This window comes from Microplitis mediator, chromosome 3 (assembly GCF_029852145.1).
Source record: "Microplitis mediator isolate UGA2020A chromosome 3, iyMicMedi2.1, whole genome shotgun sequence".
NCBI lineage: Eukaryota > Metazoa > Arthropoda > Insecta > Hymenoptera > Braconidae > Microplitis > Microplitis mediator.
In genome coordinates this window covers 18897099-18915892 of record NC_079971.1, presented here as the reverse complement: position 1 = coordinate 18915892, position 18794 = coordinate 18897099, and the positions used below count along the sequence as shown (strand labels likewise).

The 18794-nt window shown below is 29.4% G+C and overlaps 3 protein-coding genes across 5 annotated transcripts; 1 reads left to right on the top strand and 2 right to left on the bottom strand.

The window, feature by feature from the left end:
- Positions 1-1075: 1075 nt before the first annotated feature.
- Positions 1076-4263, bottom strand: LOC130665602 (ribonuclease Oy-like). The gene is made up of 3 exons (XM_057466059.1): positions 4098-4263; positions 1801-2356; positions 1076-1724 (listed from the first exon to the last, which is right to left on the bottom strand). The coding sequence occupies exons 1-3, from the start codon at positions 4178-4180 to the stop codon at positions 1581-1583; spliced, it is 783 nt and encodes a 260-aa protein (XP_057322042.1). The 5' UTR covers positions 4181-4263; the 3' UTR covers positions 1076-1580.
- Positions 4264-7752: 3489 nt separating this feature from the next.
- LOC130665601 (cyclin-dependent kinase 9-like) lies at positions 7753-18665 on the top strand. Its single transcript, XM_057466058.1, has 7 exons — positions 7753-8317; positions 8745-8829; positions 8907-8997; positions 15291-15454; positions 15523-15758; positions 15870-16017; positions 18268-18665. Exons 1-7 carry the CDS (start codon positions 8205-8207, stop codon positions 18547-18549), a joined length of 1119 nt encoding a protein of 372 aa, XP_057322041.1. The 5' UTR covers positions 7753-8204; the 3' UTR covers positions 18550-18665.
- On the bottom strand, positions 9050-10446 carry LOC130665605 (uncharacterized). 3 transcript variants are annotated; one of them, XR_008989562.1, is made up of 3 exons: positions 9914-10444; positions 9621-9813; positions 9050-9257 (listed from the first exon to the last, which is right to left on the bottom strand). XR_008989562.1 is itself a non-coding variant. In XM_057466063.1 (3 exons), the coding sequence occupies exons 1-3, from the start codon at positions 9933-9935 to the stop codon at positions 9254-9256; spliced, it is 237 nt and encodes a 78-aa protein (XP_057322046.1). In that variant the 5' UTR covers positions 9936-10446; the 3' UTR covers positions 9050-9253. The 3 variants fall into 3 exon arrangements, 2 of the variants coding, with proteins under 2 accessions (XP_057322046.1, XP_057322045.1); XM_057466063.1 differs by having other exon boundaries at positions 9621-9831; positions 9914-10446; XM_057466062.1 differs by having other exon boundaries at positions 9058-9257; positions 9621-10444.
- Positions 18666-18794: the final 129 nt, after the last annotated feature.

Here is an 18794-nt window from a genome sequence, read left to right as displayed (position 1 = left end):
GTCTTTGTTTTATTTTTTTGCTGATAATACTACTTGAACTAAGAATAAGTTGCCTTGCACTATGTATTAATTGAGAGAGACAAAAAATGCAAAGAGCGTATGTTATTTTTTAAACGTTTCGTCGTCGATATATTTTGAACTAATCGATCGATTTTAGCATTCAATGTGAGAATCGACAGGTTTTATCGAGTTCTAGAGGTGATTAAATTTTGAAAGCGATCAGTTTAGCTGTTTCGAACATATTTTGAAAAAACTGTTTTTTAACAATTCTTTCTTCCGTGATTTCTCTCCAACAAATCAACTGATTTTGATGGTTGAAAGGCAATCGACGCATTTTGTTGAGTTCTAGAATTGATTAAATTTTGGAATCAATTGATGGGGTCATTTCTAAGAAATTAAAAAGAAAACTAAAAAAAAAAATTTTTTTTGTATTTCTTTTATACCTTAAAGTCTAATTTATCGACCGATCTGAAATTTTCAGAAAAGTTGACGGCCAACAAACTTTTTCAATTGCCGCAATAACCGTTCTGATCGGTTAATTAGTTAAAAAGTTATAGCAAGTTTACACACACACACGCATCAAGACACTCAGGCATCATCCTGAGAATGGTCAGACTTGCTTCCTAGGACCTCAAAACGTCGACATTTGATGAAAATTCGGTTTCCGAAAATCGGACCGAAACCAATAACGAATTTTTGAAAATTTTCAATTTTCTTAGCGGGAAGATAAAAAAACTATTCTAGATTATCTTACTTTATAGAATTAACAAATATACAGCCAACATGAGTGACTTTATTCTGTCAAGGTAATATTGTTCACCCAAAAAATAATATTTAGTAATGACTTGAATAATTTTTTTCTTTGTGTATAGAGTTAATGGAAGGTGTAGGTTCCTAATGATACCCAATTTGATGATAAAAAAATAGTTCCGGATATATTGTTATAAAGGAAAAAAAGGAGAAAAAAATTATCCCTCAAAGAAAAAAGTCAATAGTATGAGTTTATTTTTGTAATTCTACTTTTTTAGTCCCCAAAAAAACGTATTGGGTAAAAAGTTAATAAGCTATGAAATTTCATTTTTTTTTTGTCAGATCCTTTTATTTGTAGTATAATGTAGAAATGAATTTTCTAAAGGTTTACATTTCTAAAAATTATATTAAAATATTAATTACTTGAGATGTAGAAGAAAATAAAGTAAATAATAAAATAAAATAAACTATTAAATAGGCCTGTACGCTATTATTTTAAATGTCCTGTCCTACTGAATAAGATTTTAATTGAAAAATAATTGAACTAATAATTATTTTTCAAAGTTATTTATCAAGGTAACCTCGACTATAACTTATACAAAAGAATTCCAATATAATTATTTTGATAAAAATTTGTCAAGCTGATTTCAAATTTTCAAATTTCGTAAATTTTAAGTGACCTACATTGCCGCCCTATATTGTCTGTCTTACCCCTTTTTACAGTTAAAAGAAATTCATAAGTAGTTAAATCGTACAAGGCTTATAAAATAGTAGTTTAAGATACTAATAATTTGCCATAAATTTAAAATTTTATCATTCAAAATTTGAATTTAACCAGTAACTGATGGTACATCATTTAAATACTTGATTTGCTGGTCTGGATCACTTACATCTGCTCCTTCAGGACAGTCAATCTTATTAAAAGAAAGGTCATAACATACATGAATTTCATGCAAATAAGATTCAGTTTTGTCCTAAAAGCATAAAAAAATTATTGATATCTGAATTAAAAAATCTTGAAAAATTTACAATAGCAAACAACTTAATTACTTTATTGAAAAAGGTAGTAATCACAGACTTTTTTCCAACACCGTCATTTATTTTATTACTTATATCTCCTAGGGATGCGGTATTTCCAATTGTAATTCCTCCATCATTAAGCATTTGACCTAAATCAAACTGCTCATTTAAATCTAAAGTTTTAGAAAAGTATTTTCCTATATCGTTAACGTCTTCAACACGAGCTGCACAACGTCCATGTTTAGTCCACTCATGTTCCCACAGTTTGGCGTCCGGATCACCATCTCCAGATTTGTCAACACCAAACCATACCGGGTTTAATTTATCTTTGATATCATTTAGATCATCAATATTAAATGGTTTATCTAGCGGACATTTCTTTTTAAGTATTGACTTATCCGTGGTTCTTTGTGGCCATAATCCATGGATAGACCATGACTCTGGAGTGTTGCATTCTTTGTCAGACTGACTCAATACACGTGCTCTATAACACGAAGCCTTCGGCCAATGTAATGATAACTTAAAATATTCAAAACACTCGGATGCCGGTGATTCGGCGTCTTTACAAACATCATCATTGGCCTGCCTATATTAATCATTATAAATATAAATATTTAATTAAAACTCCTTGATCACGAAGTACAATTTGATATTATTTATATTGTGAAACGCCAAATATGAAGTAGTATCCATTTAACAATCTTGTTCAAGGCTTGAGTAAGCCTGGTCTCAACCCTGGTCAAAAATAAAACTTGGTTTAGACTTGGTCGTCTTAAATCGTGACTTAACTGGTCTTACTTAGTCACGATTTAAGACGACCAAGTCTAAACCAAGTTTTATTTTTGACCCGGAAAGTTCGATAGACATTAGTGTCTTGCTGCAGATAATTATGGCTGGATTTCAATAGCAAGTCTATAGAACAGGCCTAACACAAGTAATTCGTGCCAGACTATAACTCAATTCTGAAGGAAAACTATAGTTGAAAATAGTTGCGCATGGCTTGCTCAAGATCTGTTTAAGGCTCAAAATTAACCTTGAGCCTTGAGCCTTGAGCAAGTCATTCGTAAGGACCTGCGTAAGTTACTGGCGCAAGAAATGCGCCAGAAACTTTTAAGCTGCACCGTACCTAGAATATCTTTAATATTCTTGTGTACAATGCCTTGAGCAAGTCATGCACAAGTCTTGATGACGATTTCTTGCTACATGATCTTGCGCAAGACCCGTACGTAGAAAAAGACACTAGTCACTATTAGGGGTTTTTCTCAAGGCACTGGCACCAGAATCTTGCTCAAGCATGTGTTACTTGGGTATGTAAAATTTAAAGAAGTTAATTGCATTAAAGATTATTTAACTTAAATCTTTGTAAATATTTTGTATCGTATTTTTTTATCAGGATTTGTTAACATTTACAAAGACCATTCTTAAACATGTTCATGAACAGATTAGTAAATAATTTGATACCTAATAGTTTTTGTATACAATAAGTTTGTGTATGAAACAATACTACATGGAATTAAAATTTTGGAAACGGTTCTCCTAATTCTATAAAATTTTTTACTATACCAACATAGGAATTCCTAATTAATTATGACCATAAATTATGGGAGCAGTTCCTATAGTTATAGGAATGTTTCCCATAATCATCGGAGCAGTTCCTATAACTATGGGAATGCTACCCATAACATTATAGAAATGATTCTTATAATTATAGGAATGGTTCCTATAATTTATAGGAGTTGTTCCTATAATATTATGGAAATTATTCCCATAATATTATAGGAATGGTTCTCTTAATGCTATTGGAACAGTTCCTATACTATTATGGGAATGGTTCCCATACTATCATGAAAAAATTAATTTAAAGAAAAGTGTGGTAATTACTTCTATATTACACAGAAATATTATTAAATATAAGAACAAAAATTCAAATATTGAAAAAAAAATTCGTATTTGGCAAAAAAATTAAAATTTTTAACAAATTTTGCATCAAAGAAGCTTCATTTGAATCTCTCTATATCATGAGGGAAATTTCTAAACTATTTTGCAAAAAAAAATTTATGATAGTATGGGAACTATTCCCATACTATTATGGGAACTATTCCCATATATTATGGGAACCATCCCTATAATAGTATGGATACAATTCCTATACCGTTATCAGATTAATCGAAACAATTCATTTTTTGTTGTATAATTTGTACTAAAAAAAATTACTCATTATCATGAAGTAGTTGGAAATTGTAAAAAAAAGCAAACAAATTATTAAATAAAGAATACTTCTATTAATTGTTTTTTACGATGTATTTTTGTTATAATTTTTATAATACCTTTTTATTAAATCTGCTTTGCTAGACGCAATTAAAATAACGCCTACAATGGATAACTTTATTGAATAAAAATTAGACATCATAATAACTATACAAAATAGTATACCACACTAAATACAGTAGCTTAACAAACAAAAAAATTTCATAAAGTATTGTGTTTAAGTAATGCCCATGTAAGCATTATATATACCTACTTATGTATAATAGACGCAATATTGTTATCGTGAGCAGTTACAAGACTTATAAATTAGTTGTCACTGTACGTATACATGAACATGAAGTTTTTCCTTAAACAATTATTTAGTTTGGAGAATTAAGTTGACAAAATTTTTTTTTGTAAATATATATCAATTTTTTTTCCTTATTTGTTTTTTCCTGTTGTATACGTAAATTCGTAATTGATATTTTTAACTTACCGCTAAGAAAATTAAAAATTTTCAAAAATTCGGGAAGTTATTGGTTTCAGTCCGATTTTCAAAAATCTAATTTCTAAGAGATCTCGATGTTTTGAGGTTCTATAAAGCTATCCCGAGTCGAAATTTCAAGTCTGTTTGAATCGTATTTTTTTTATACATTTTAGACACATATTTGACGATTAAAACGTATCTCTACTGCATTAGTGTCTATATGATAGCACGCCTGGTTTCATCGTAACTAGTGGAGTTTTGTCTACTTTTGACTGTTTTACAATCAAACCAGGCTTGAAATAATAATAATAATAATCATATTTAAAAGGACCTAGCAAGCGTGGGTTCGAAACCCCCATAGATTTTAAAATTTTTTTTCCTTTCATTTTATAACAACTCGCGAAACAATTTGCATATCAATGCACTTTTGAAGCTAAAAAATTTGAATTACGTGGGGACCAAGTTCAGGATATGTGAGTCATAATAATCCCTTCCAGAAATTACAAAAAAAATTGTTTTTTTTTTAAATGTGGAGTTAGCAGGTTTTCTACTGAGAATGATGATATTCAATCAGGCATGACGAGGAAGGAATTCTCACCCATTATTCATGTAAAGTCATGCATGAGCATGCATGAATAATGTATGATTATGCATGATCATATATGACCAAGTATAAAAGTAAATGAAAGTTCATGCATGAACCAGTGTTTGACTGAGTATGATTTTGCATGACCATGTCCGATCTAGAAGAGCCATACTCAATCATGCATGATCATGAATGATAATAGTTAGCAAGAAAATAATGATCATTGCGTGACTAAGTGTCGTTTTGAATATCATTCATATAACGCCATGCTTAATCACGCAAGACTCATGCAAAGTCATAGTCAATCATGCATGATTTCGTTTGACCGGAACAAAGTTACTGTATAAGTGCAATAAAAATAATTCTGTTCATTTCTATTAAAGTAAGAAAAAGAATGAGTGACGTTTCGCCTTTACTTTAACAAAACGACAGTTCCCGCGTAAAAGTTTAAACGAGTTTTTCGTAAAAGGCAGCGCACTCTACCGACGAAAGTTCGTATTTACAAAATTGAACCCATTTTTTTTTTAAATTGCGTTCTGACTCCGTATGTCTAGACTTCGTGGAATGAACAGAGTAAAAGTAAAAACCGAAAACACCCGAGGTACACTCGCTCGCTGGGACAATTTTTTTTAACTTCCCGCTAAGAAAATTGTAAATTTTCAAAAATTCGGGAAGTTATTGGTTTCGGTCCGATTTACGAAAATCGAATTTTCATCAGATGTCAACGTTTTGAGGTCCTAGGAAGCTATTCTGACTAATTTCAAGATGATGTCCGAGTGTATGTATGTATGTATGTACGTACGTATGTAAATACCTGTATCTTTTGGACGGATGAACCGATTTTGAACTTTAAGGTGTCATTCGACGCGGCTTGTCAATATCTTGAAGCCGTAAGAAAATTGAGCTTGATCGGTAGGGCTCGTTCAGAGATATTCCAAAAATAAAGTTTTTTCAGAAACGTTTTTTTTGGATAACTTTTAATGTGCTCGATGGATTGATTCCAAAATGGACTGGGCTCTAGAGCTTTATAAGCCGCGTCGAATGTCACCTCAACCATCAAAATCGGTTCATTCGTTCAAGAGAAACCGTTGTCGAAAGAATTAAAAAAAAAAAAATTTTTTATTTTTTCTGAAATATCTCAAAAACTACTGGATAAATCGAATCCAAAATTTGATCAGCTTTAGAACTTGACATAACGCGTCGATTGCCACCTCAACCGTCTCAATCGGTTTATTCGTTCGAGAGATATCGTTGGAGAAAAAATGGTGAAAAACGTTTTTTTTCCAAAACAACAGCATACAAACGTATTTTCGAGCTCGAAAATGTATTCACAATAATGTTTTCGAGGTTCTTGAGCCCCAAAACAGCGGGAAATTTTGGGGCTGGCCCGCAGGGTCAACTGACAGACCGATTTTTTTTTTTCCTTTGATGGCTAACGGCCCTTCAGTACCATGTGCCAGTGGCTGGGACAATTTAAAGTGAAAAATGCTCAATTCGTGACAGGAGAAAGTAGGGATGAGCGATATTGAAAAAAAACATCGATATCGTAAGATCGATAGTTTTAGTTTTGTATTATCGAGTATCGATAAATCGTGTCCAAAAAATATCGATAGAAAACATCGATACTTTAGAAAAAAACATCGATAGTTGAAACATCGATAGGTATCGCCCATTCTAGGGATGGGCGATATTGAAAGAAAACATCGATATCGTAACATCGATAGTTTTAGTTTTTTATTATCGAGTATCGACATTTTATAAAAAAATATCGATATATCGATTTTCAACATCGAGTGTTAAAAGAGGCGCGAAAATTTAAAATTTAAATATTATTTGTATATAATTTATCGTAATTTTAAAATTTTAAATTAATTAATTAAATAAACAAAGCGAAATGTAAATAAAATACAGATATTTTTACCATTAAATACGGATATTATTAAAATTAAATATAAAAATTTATAAAAATTATAATCCCCAATCTTCAAGACTTAAACTGCCTAAAAATAACAATTTATCAAGATGATCTGTAGATAATCGGTTTCGGTCATCAGTTTTTATATTTCCAGCAGTAGAAAAGAGACGCTCACACGGCACAGAAGTTCCAACGACGCACAAATACTCAGTCGCAACTTTATATAAATTTGGATAGCTAGGCTGTAATAATTTCCAATGTTTTAAAGGGTTCTCAGTTCTTGAAATGACAGGTTGACTCAAATACTGTTTTAATTCAAAAGTTAATCCGTCCATGTTGTTTTTTGCCGCACCTGTTCTCTTCACAATAAAATGAATATAACCTTGAACCTGAGTTATCTTAAAAATAAAATAATATATAATAATTATTCAATTAATAATTATATTATATAATTATTCTTTAAGTAAATCAAATACTTACGTTCAACTGTTGTAACACCAATCATATTAGCGGCATTCATAATTAGAACAATTTCGATTTAAACTCCAATAAAATAACCCCGTGATAATGACAGTGTCGATACTTTCGATAGTTGTAAATTTTATATCGAGTATCGATATATCGTGTTCAAAAAATATCGATAGAAAACATCGATATTTTAGAAAAAAAATATCGATAGTTGAAATATCGATAGATATCGCCCATCCCTAGCCCATTCCTAGGAGAAACATTAGAGAAGTGGTTACGTTAGAATTAGAACGTGTAGGAGATACATTAAAGTATGAGTTCAATTAAATATTTTAAGTTCATGTGAACTTATTTTGTAGTTAAATAACAATACAAAGTTGATAAATAGTTATCAAGTTATTATTTAAAACAAGACGTAATTTAGGTTAATCTAATCAGTTTATAGTAAAAACCATTGGAACATATTTGTTTATTTCATAGTATTTAACAGAATATCTATATAAATTTCGAACAATATTGTGTTCAAGTTTAGTTTATATTCAAAAAATGTCGGATATTTAAAGTGAAAAAAAATAGTATTAAATGTAAAATTTAATTGTTGTTATCTCTAGTGACGTCCATTATTTTTATAATAATTTTCACATATCAATAAACGTAAAAATAAATAACTTTATTATTACAAATAATTTCATTGTATACTCTTTAGAAATATTAGTATTTTATCAATCAAAATGAATTATCTCAGTCAAAACGAAAAATATCAATATATACAAGAATACGATTCTTGTTTGAATACATCTTCCAACTACGAAAAAATAATAAAAATAGGTCAGGGTACATATGGGTAAGTAACAAGTGTACTTTTAACCTATTTTGGATAAACTTTCTATTTAAATCCTAGTAAAAATTTTATAATAGTTTTAGGCAGTAAATTTTTATGTAAATTGTATATAATTTTATAATATGAATTTCTTTGAATAATTATGATCCTAAAGTTAGCAAACAGTTCAAAATTTTCGAATTTCTGTTTGAACGAATTAATTTTTTAAAAAAATAAAAATAAAAATATGCACATGTAGAAAATTTAAGAAACTATGGGTGCAATTTTTTCAAATATTTTTTTAAAAATAATTTATTGTTTATAAAAAAATCCAAAAATTATTGAACGTCGGCTAACTTCAGTATCATGAATAATTACTTTATTGTTTTAATGAAAAAAACTTTTCAACTTGAATCGCATTTTAGTTTATAATTTTTTAAATTTATTTCAGAGAAGTATTTAAAGCAAGGAATCGACAAAGCAATAAATTTGTTGCAATGAAAAAAATACTAATGCACAATTTGGGAGACAATGGGGTGTGTTATTACTCTACTGATAATGTAAAAATTAAGATTGTAAAAAAGATATTGAAACGATCACAAAATTTTTACAGTTTCCCATCAGCTCCCTGAGAGAAACGAAAATTTTAAGACTTCTCAAACATAAGAATATCATTAATTTAATTGAAATCTGTAGATCAGCAGGTATAGTAAAATATTTATTTTAAGGGGTTAGGGGTACTCAGGGGTATGAAAAAATGATGATTTTCAATAATTTTTTTTTTGTAGTTAATTACTTTATTTGACAAAAATAAAAACATAGCTTTATTAGAACACGTTTCGATTTGACTTCACGAAAATTTCAAAAAAAAAAATTAATAATTCAAAAAGTTATCGCTGTTTTTGTAGAGCCCGTTCCTCCCGAAGTCCTTTGCGGTGATCATCATAAGTCCTTGGAGATTCATCTAAAATCAATCGGACAAGAAAAATTAGTTTTATTAATAGATAATCTTGTGCCTGATCGAAGCTTTTTTTTTTTTTTCGAAATTAACAAAATGGCGGCCTCAGGAAATTTTTTTCAAATTTTCGAGAAAAAAACCGACAGTTTATTGTTAAAAAAAAATCGAAATTTTGAAAAAAAAAAAAAATCCTTCGATCAGGCACGAGTTTTTAATGTATTTCAAAAGTACAATAAATTTTATTGAAATCTACCGAGCAGTTTTTAAGTTACAGTGATCACCAGTTCAGAAAACATAGTTTTGAGAAAAACGCATTTAAAGTTTTGCTATGGATTTATGTCGAATTATAAGAATTATTTAATAACTTACACTGAGTCATCTATTCCTGGACCATATAATAGCTCTTCAGCCGACATAGCAGCTTCCAAAATATCGATTTGCTGGTGCCTACGTTGCAATCGACCTTCTCGGGTGTTATCATTAGCGCGCTTATCTGCTACTTTGATACGTGCAGCATCCATTCTTTCTGCATACCGATGAGAATTAGGCCCACAATTAAGTCCTAGTGTATTCATCAAGACTAATAATGAATTTATACCCTCATTAAATATACACATAGCAACGTATGCAGCTATTTGTACGATGGTAAAACTAGTATTTACCGTTTTTGGGCATATTTTCCATACTAGTTGGTTAAAGCTTTCATTATTATTCTGATTGAATCCACCTACACATCTTGAAAGTAAATTTTCATTACTAAGATCTTCGTATATAGGCTTGATAGCTTTTAAAACATCAGAAGGTAAAGGAGAATAATCGTGAGAAAAGGTATCAAGCTCTCCTCTTGCTTCAGCGCGCTGGTAAGAGCACCAAGATTCTTCGCCTTTTGGACACATATCATGATTCGGTTTTTCATCACTTGTTAAATAACTCGAAAAGAATTTGTCGGATTCACTTCAAATTTTCACACAATATTTTTAAAATATTATACTTTAAGAAAATGCAAAAAAAAAAAAATCGATTTTTTGAAAATTCTGACTACCCCTAACCCCTTAAAGCATTTATCATGAATATTTATGAATTGATAATTAGTGTAATCTCTAGCTCCTAAAACTATTTGATCTAAACTTTGTTACATGATTTTCTTTAACATATATGAATGAGTTTGCTCCACAAATTGATATTTTCGATGTATCGACAAAGTACATTAAAAAGTGTGCAAGGAGCGTAATCCTGAAGTGATCTGATCTATGGTGCATAGCGTAATGATAGTGAAAATGAACCTTATACCAATTTATAGTTATGAGTTTTACCATTTCTTCTGCTGAATTTCTAATTTCTAATCTAATTTAATTAAATTTAATTTAATGTTGTTATTTCAAATAACAGATTCCTTTTCTGGTATGTTTCTGTTATATTTATTTTTCTGCTATAATTTATATATTCGATTTTGTATAGATTATGATGGGAATCTGTGCAATGTATTAGTTAGTTTATGAGATTATACTTGATGAAATTATATTATATACTTATGTTTTATAAACACGCACTTGTGTGAATTTTTTAATAATTGCCGAGTGGCGTTAATAACTAAATAAATAAATAAATAAATATATTCCTGATTAAAAATACTCATTGAAAAGTATTGAAAAATATGAGAATTGAATACTTTTGAATAAATCCTATTCCACAAGGTTTTCATCTGGACATAAAATTAATACTTTTCAATTATATTGAATCTAAAAATAATATAAGAATTTCTAAACTTCCAAAGAATTGAAAAAGATTCGAATAAATTGATATTTTTAGTCTCTAAATCCTCATCAATAACAAAAAAGTTTCGAATTTTAGGGTTACGAATAGCATTGAAAAAAATTCGAATAAATTGACAGTTTTCAATCCTTCTAAATCTTCCTCAATACCAAAATAGTTCCATATTTCGGGTTAAGAGTTGGATTGAAAAAAATTCAAATGAATTGATATTTTCAATCTTTCTGAATACTTCTCAATAACAAAATAATTTCACATTTTGGGTCACGTGTGGAATTGAAAAAAATTCAAATGAATTTACATTTTCCAATCTTTCTGAATCTCTTTCAATAGCAAAATAGCTCCATATTTTGGATCGAGTGTAGGATGGAAAGAAATTGAGAATTTTCAATTTTTCTGAATCTCTCAATGCTAAAATAGTTCCATATTTCGAGTTATGACTTGAATTGAAATAAATCAAAATGAATTCACGTTTTCAAATCTTTCTGAATCTCTTTCAATAGCAAAATAGTTTGGAATTGGAAGGTATTGAAATGATGAAAGATTGAATTATTTTTCATTCTTTTGAATTCCATTATAAGAATTAAAAAGTATTCAAATGATCGAAATTTCAATTCCATTTAATATTTTTCAAAATCTCCGTATGATGGATTGATAAGAATTGAAATAATTTTCAATGAGTATTTTTAATCAGGGTATAGTAGTACTGTTCATAAAAATACATCTTGCCATGGGTGAGTTTAGTACCATATATTTTAAAACAAAATTACTTAAATAATTGTAAGGAAATTTTATTTTCAAATGAGATAATTTTTAGTAGATTTCATAGAAATCTAACTGTTGGAACAACTTTCTAAAATTTTTAACCATTTTCTGTCTCGGCTACTGGAGTAGGTTCAAAAAATACCATTTGTTCGAAAGTTTATAAATGCATTTATATATACGATATACGCCGTTCTCCCACGATAGTGATCAAAATTCTACACCGATCTTAATGAAAATTCGTATATATTAATTCTTTAGTTAAAGAGCTCAGTTCAGTTCGAAGATGAGCTAAATCGGTCAGGAAATAAATTTTTTAAGAAATAGAAAAGTTTTTTTTTGCTTTAGCGTTTAATAACTTTTGAGTTACACATCCCCAAGTAGAACACTTGGCTTTATGACATCTATCAGATAGAAGTTTTGAAGCTGTTTTTTGACTTATCGATAAGGCACCAAAATGTTAACAAAGCGATCAGAAATTTATATCACCGAAGAAATATCTGCTTAAAAGACTTGACAATGACACAAGTGACGACCAAAAGTAAATTACAAATCATTGTCAAATAAGTCATCAAAGCGATTTTTTAACTGAAATGACTTTTTTAGGACGGAAAAAAGAAGTCAAATTTTCTATGCCTGCTAAGACCAACATCTGTATTAGGGTGTGACAAAAAAAATCGACTATTTCATTTTTACTCGCTACACGGAAAAATTGGTTACTATATACCACTAGAAAACTCTCACCAAAAATGAGCTCTTAATTTCGATAGGAAGGTCCTCCGCATTGCAGTTTTTGATTTTTCTCTGAGTCCATTAGAAAAATTCATACCTCACTCATTAATTGATCGTGCAGCAAACCATTGTATACTTTTTTGTGGGAAATTTAACGCTCTACAAAAAAGGTATCTTACATTTTTATCGTAAATCTCACCATTTAAAAAATATTGAAGATTGAAGTTTGATTATTTTAAGACAAATTTGTTTTTTGCCTATGAATTTTATAACTCGTGATCAAATGAGGATTATGAAATAGGCAATGCACATTTTTGAAGGAAATTAAATGCTCTATAAAAATGGTCTCTTATGCTTAGTCGATTAAATTAAGCGCTTAAAAGATATTCATCACATCATCAAACTTTAATGCATACTGATCTTAACAGTTTTTGATAACTAATTTGGAAATTTACAATTTAAATTGTAACGTTTGAGGAAATTTATACAAATTTAAGTTTTTACCAATAGAGTAATACTTCAAACTATATTGCACGACTCATGATGCGAAGCATCAGAGTGTGCTTTACGATCGAAATTTCAAGTTTTTTTTTCAAACGTAAGTGTGTTTGACTATATTGAAAAAAATAAATTCTGCATAATTTATCGGTTAGAGTCAATTATTCATCAATTCCAAAAAAGTTTGTAATAAAATAAAAAATTGCTCTTCATTTGTTAAGACAAATTTTTAAAGAGCACCGAAGAAATTACCCTACTTACATCGAGAAATATTTTTTATAATTATAGCGTATAAAAGTAAAATAGTCGTCTAAAAATTTATATTTCAGTTGATAATTAAAATAAAAAACTTTCTTATGACTAATTTGACATATTTATTTTTTTTTCTAGAGTACTAATAAGTTTCGTAATAAACTTATAAGAAAACCGTTATGTTTTTCGGGGATTGATGAATAATGAGTGAGATATGAATTTTTAACTTCCCGCTAAGAAAATCGACGATTTTCGAAAAATTGGGAAGTTATTGTTTTCACCCCGATTTGCGAAAATCGAAATTTCATCAGATGTCGACGTTTTGAGGTCCTAGGAAGCTATTCCGACTATTTTTAGAATGATGTCCGAGTGTCTGTATGTATGTATGTGTGTGTGTGTGCATGTGTGTATGTATGTGTGTGACCGGTCTATAACTTTTAAACTAATGAACCGATTTGAATGGTTGAGGCGGCAATCGAAAGAGCTTGTTGACCATCAATTTTTCTGGAAATTTCAGATCATTTGATCAAGTAGACTCGAAAATATTAGCGAATTACGAAAAAAAAAATTTTTTTTTTTTTTAGTTTTTTATTGATTTCTCAGAAACGACTTATACGATCAACTTCAAAATCTAATCAGCTCCAGAACTTAATAAAACGCGTCGATTGCCGCCTTAGCCATCTCAATCGGAGTATTCGTACGAGAGTTATCGCGGGAGAAAGAAATGGTAAAAAACGGTTTTTTGCGAAAATCTTCGAAACAACTGAACCAAACAATTTCAAAATTTTATCAGCTCTAGAACTCAATAAAATACGTCAATTGCCGCCTCAACCATCAAAATCAGTCAATTCGTTCGCGAGATATCGTGGGAGAAAGAAATGCTAAAAAACGGTTTTATCGAAAACAATAGTATACAAAAGTAATGTCGAGCTCGAAGAGCTCGGAAATGTATCTACAACAATGTTTTCTAGCTCCTTGAGCTCAAGGAGCTCGAAAACAGCGGGAAGTTTTGGGGCTGGCCCGCAGGGTCAACCGATAGACAGATTTTTTTCTAATGGACTGAGAAAAAAAATCAAAAACTGCAATTCGGAGGATCTTCCTATTGAAATTAAGAGCTCATTTTTCATGAAAGTTTTCTAGAGATGTCTAGTAACCAATTTTTCCGTGTAGCTAGTAAATATAAAATAGTCGATTTTTTTGACACACCCCAATCTGTATGTCTTATTTATATAAAAAAAACTTGGCTTTTGAGACGAAAGAAAAATTGTCTTGTTCTTTTTCTGTGCTATTTAGGTAATAGTTGAATCTCGTTAATTGTATGTTCCCAAGCAGCACAGAGACAACTTTAAGATGTCATAAAAATGTCTTTTAAAAGGACATAATTTTTACGATGATTTCCCATGGAAATCTGCACGATGTCAAAATCCATATGGGAATTTTGTATGGATTAGAAATCAGGAAAATTATCAGAAAGCGTCACATTATTGATACAAACAAATTGTTGAAAAAAAAAATAGATAGACATAGAAATCCAGATTTCCCGGATTTTATAGAAATTACTTATATAGAAACCCAGATTCCTATATCAATTTCTCACAAATAACTCCATATATCCAAGTTCCTATATGGGAATCCTGGAATCCAAAATTTCTTCTGCGGATTTCCCATATGGGAATCCAGATGCCCATGATTTCCTACATGGATTCTTAAATAAATAAATCTATACACTCCTATATTAATTCCTATGGATTCCCGCATAAATTTTTTTACTACTATACATATTAAAGAGAATCATGAAAATTAATTTAGGTCGAATAGTCTTAAAAAATTCAATTATATTCACAGATAATTAAGAAAACTATGAACAATTAATATTTTTATTACATATTAAATGTTCTTTGATTATCGTAAATATTTTCATGGTGAAAAACTTGAAATATTAATTAAAGACATTTTACTCTATACATTATATTTAATGAAAAAATAATATGTCAATGTTAATAATTTATTAATTTATAATTATAGCCACAGATTCAAATTATCCTTCGATATTTTACCTTGTATTTGATTTCTGTGAACATGATCTCAATGGTTTACTTTCCAACAAGGCTGTAAAATTTAGTTTAGCAGAAATAAAAATGATCATTAAGCAATTATTAAGCGGTCTTTATTATATTCATGTTAATAAGGTATGTTATTTATATCTATTATTTGTATATTTTTTTTGTATGATTATAAAATGGTTTATTTATTCCAGATATTGCATAGAGATATAAAACCATCAAATATACTTATTACAAAAGATGGAATTTTAAAAATAGCTGATTTCGGTTTGGCAAGACCGTTTAGTGATAAAAATCCTGGAAATCTAGGTAAAGAGCAAGTAGTAACGTTATGGTATAGAGCACCTGAATTACTTCTTGGAGATGAGAATTATGGACCGCCGATTGATTTATGGGCAGCCGGATGTATAATGATTGAAATGTGGAAACGGTAACTTTCAAACATACAAAAAACGATAAAAATGATTGCAGTTGATTGAAAAAAAAGTTACTTGACCATTTTTAAATAAATTAATACTTTTTTTTAAATTTTATATTTTAGGACTCCAATTATGCGAGGACATTCTGAGCAACACCAACTTTTTTTAATATCAAATTTATGTGGTTCCATCACTCCATTTATATGGCAGGATGTAGAAAAACTTGAATTATTTAGCAAAATGCAACTACCTCAAAGAAAAAAAAGAAAAGTAAGAATTATAATTTTGAGGGGATAGTCCAGTCGATGTGCACGAAACAACGGTGCAAGATCATAGTCGGCGTCGGTACAAACCGATTTTGAAAAATTTTTTTTCGTAAATTCGGTGCGTGCAAATTTTTCTTTTATAAAAAAATTAGATGTAAAATTGAATATCTCAGAAACTATGGAGAAGTTATTGAGACAAATTAGTATCATTATGTTTGGGATTTAATAACGAACAAAATGAATTTTGACCGAAGTCTCTACGACGAATAGTTGCTGAGATAAAAATTATTGAAACGCGAAAAACGAAAAAGCGCGTCATTTTGTCCGCGCGCGTATAAACAAAAGGCTGTAATTCGGCAGCAAATCGATATTTTAGCAAATTTTTTTTTATTCTCTTAGTAAATCATATATCAACCATAAAAAAAATTGGAAAGGGAAAAGATTAGCCACTGGCCGGCCGAAAAAATGAGTAATTTTCGGGAATTTCTTTGACCAGGATAATTAAAGAATATGGGGATCGGGTTTTTTTTTTGTTTTATTAAGGGTATATTTAGTGTAGTTTTTGTAAATTTTCATTGGAAAATATTGAATAATTAAAAAGTTAACAGCGTTGCTGTGAAGTCTTGAAAAAAATTCCCCCTTCACGGTTGACACGATTTCTCAAGAACAGGTTATCTGAAATAAAAAAAAAAGAAATCAATATTATCTGTATGAATGTAGTTATCGTTGTACGGAGTCGATTTGTTATATTTTGATTTTAAAAAAAATGGCTACCGATTGAAAATTCTTTCATGTTTTCGCCCTTTTTGTTTGTATTTAAGCAGTCTAAAAGAATAGTAATAATTAAAATAAGAAAAAATTGGCTACGCTTAACCTTAGCTATTGCAACGACGAATAAAACAACAAAAAAAGTTGAAAATCGGTTGATAATTCCTCAAGTTATCGATGCAACCACTTTGAAAAGAGTCGTTTTGAGTTAAACGTGTTTAAGGGCATTCTCAAACAGTGTCCCCCACTTTTTAAAAATTATCAATGGCTTTCAACTGTCATTAGCGTACAAAAATTTGCTCAATCAATTTAAAAAAAATCTGCGAGGCAGCCCTCAAACTTCTCGCTGTTTTCGAGCTCAATGAGCTCGTAAACATTATTGTCCATACACTTTTGAGCTCCTCATTGCGGAAATTAAAGTAATAAACAATAACAAAAAAAAATAATGAAGTAAATCAATGTTTTTTTTTATTTTATATCAGCAATATCTTTGGAAGTAATGAATCGATTTTGACGTTTAAAAAAACATTTCACGCCGTTTTTTGACCTCTAACACTGGAAAAAAAATTTGAACCATTTAATAAATAATATTATAAGTTATTCCCAATAAATGAAGTAAACCGTAATTTTTCGTGTTTTTAATCACGAATATCGTTTGAAATAATGAATCGATTTTGACGTTCAAGGTGACATTCGACGCAGTTTTTCAATTACTAACGTTTAAAAAACAGTCATTAATTAGTTCGAAAATTTAGGTGACATTCGACGCGGCGTATAAAGTTTTAGAGCTGATTCGATTTTGGAATTAATCCAAAATTTTCAGTTTTTTTACCGGACAGTTAAAAATTAAGGCATTAATTGAAAAAAGGACAACGTAGTCGTAATTTCGCCGAGATATGGATTACAACAAAATTACTTACAGTTGTTATTAATTAAGAGTCAATCGAAATTTTTTGAATAAATTTTAGCCTACAAAATTTTAAATTTCGAATTTTAAAATTGACATAGAGATTTTACTGAAATTTATTTTCTAAATTTCGTTTAACTCTTAATTGTTGTCAACTGTAAGTGATTTTTTTAAAATTTATATCTCGGCGACATTACGATTATGTTGTCCTTTTTCCAATCTATGTTCTAATTTTTTTTTTATCAATTGATAAAATTTTGATACACATATAACAGTTGAAAGTCATTGAAAATTTTTAAAAAGTGGGGGAAACACTGTCTGAAAATGACCTTAAAGTTTTTAGTTCATTTCTCTGAATGTAAAATCACGTATCTTCTGAAATATTTATACTTACATCAATAACTCTAACTCAGTCAATGCTTGAAAATTTGACCCAAAATTTTCTACACATATTTTCGAATGTATAAATTTTAAATTAAAACAAAAAAAAATTTTTTTTCACTGTGGCTATCCCCCTCAAGTGACCTATTGTCAGTTTGATTAATTTTAATGAATATAAAATTTAAATAAATTATTCAGGTTAAGGAAGAACTCAAACCTCACATTGAAAATGCATACGCACTAGACCTTATAGATAATATTCTTGTAATTGACCCGAAGAAGCGATTTGATGCAGATACAGCATTAAATCATGACTTTTTCTGGACAGATCCAATGCCATGTGATTTATCTAACAAGTTATCTCAACATAATCACAGTATGTTTGAGTACTTTACATCTTCTCAGAGACTACAAAAAAAACCCAGTGAACCTGCCATACCTTCTTTCAATGACAACGGCTACCAAGATCGTATTTTTTAACTAATTATTGGAATAAAGGACAGTATAAAAATATATTTTTTATAAATATTTTAAATTTGAACTGAAAAAAAATAATAAACAACAGAATATTATTAAAACTTTTATTTTGTAAATTTTCGAAAAATAAACAATCTTAAAAAATTAGAAAATAAAGTTTTGAATAGTCATCAAGACTGCAGTTAAATTATAAAATTAAATAATTTTTTTTTTTTATAACTTGGTTACAGTTACAGTACATTATTTTT

What these genes read in the sequence shown, in the direction of transcription:
- LOC130665602 (XM_057466059.1), bottom strand. Translation starts at nt 4,180, where the DNA reads ATGATGTCTAATTTTTATTCAATAAAGTTATCCATTGTAGGCGTTATT. An exon ending in AAAGCAGATTTAATAAAAAG is followed by an intron (nt 2,357 to 4,097) that starts GTATTATAAAAA and finishes TGATTAATATAG; the next exon opens with GCAGGCCAATGATGATGTTT. An exon ending in TTACTACCTTTTTCAATAAA is followed by an intron (nt 1,725 to 1,800) that starts GTAATTAAGTTG and finishes TTATGCTTTTAG; the next exon opens with GACAAAACTGAATCTTATTT.
- LOC130665601 (XM_057466058.1), top strand. Translation starts at nt 8,205, where the DNA reads ATGAATTATCTCAGTCAAAACGAAAAATATCAATATATACAAGAATAC. An exon ending in ATGATTGAAATGTGGAAACG is followed by an intron (nt 15,759 to 15,869) that starts GTAACTTTCAAA and finishes TTTATATTTTAG; the next exon opens with GACTCCAATTATGCGAGGAC. An exon ending in CTCAAAGAAAAAAAAGAAAA is followed by an intron (nt 16,018 to 18,267) that starts GTAAGAATTATA and finishes TAAATTATTCAG; the next exon opens with GTTAAGGAAGAACTCAAACC.
- LOC130665605 (XM_057466062.1), bottom strand. Translation starts at nt 10,147, where the DNA reads ATGTGTCCAAAAGGCGAAGAATCTTGGTGCTCTTACCAGCGCGCTGAA.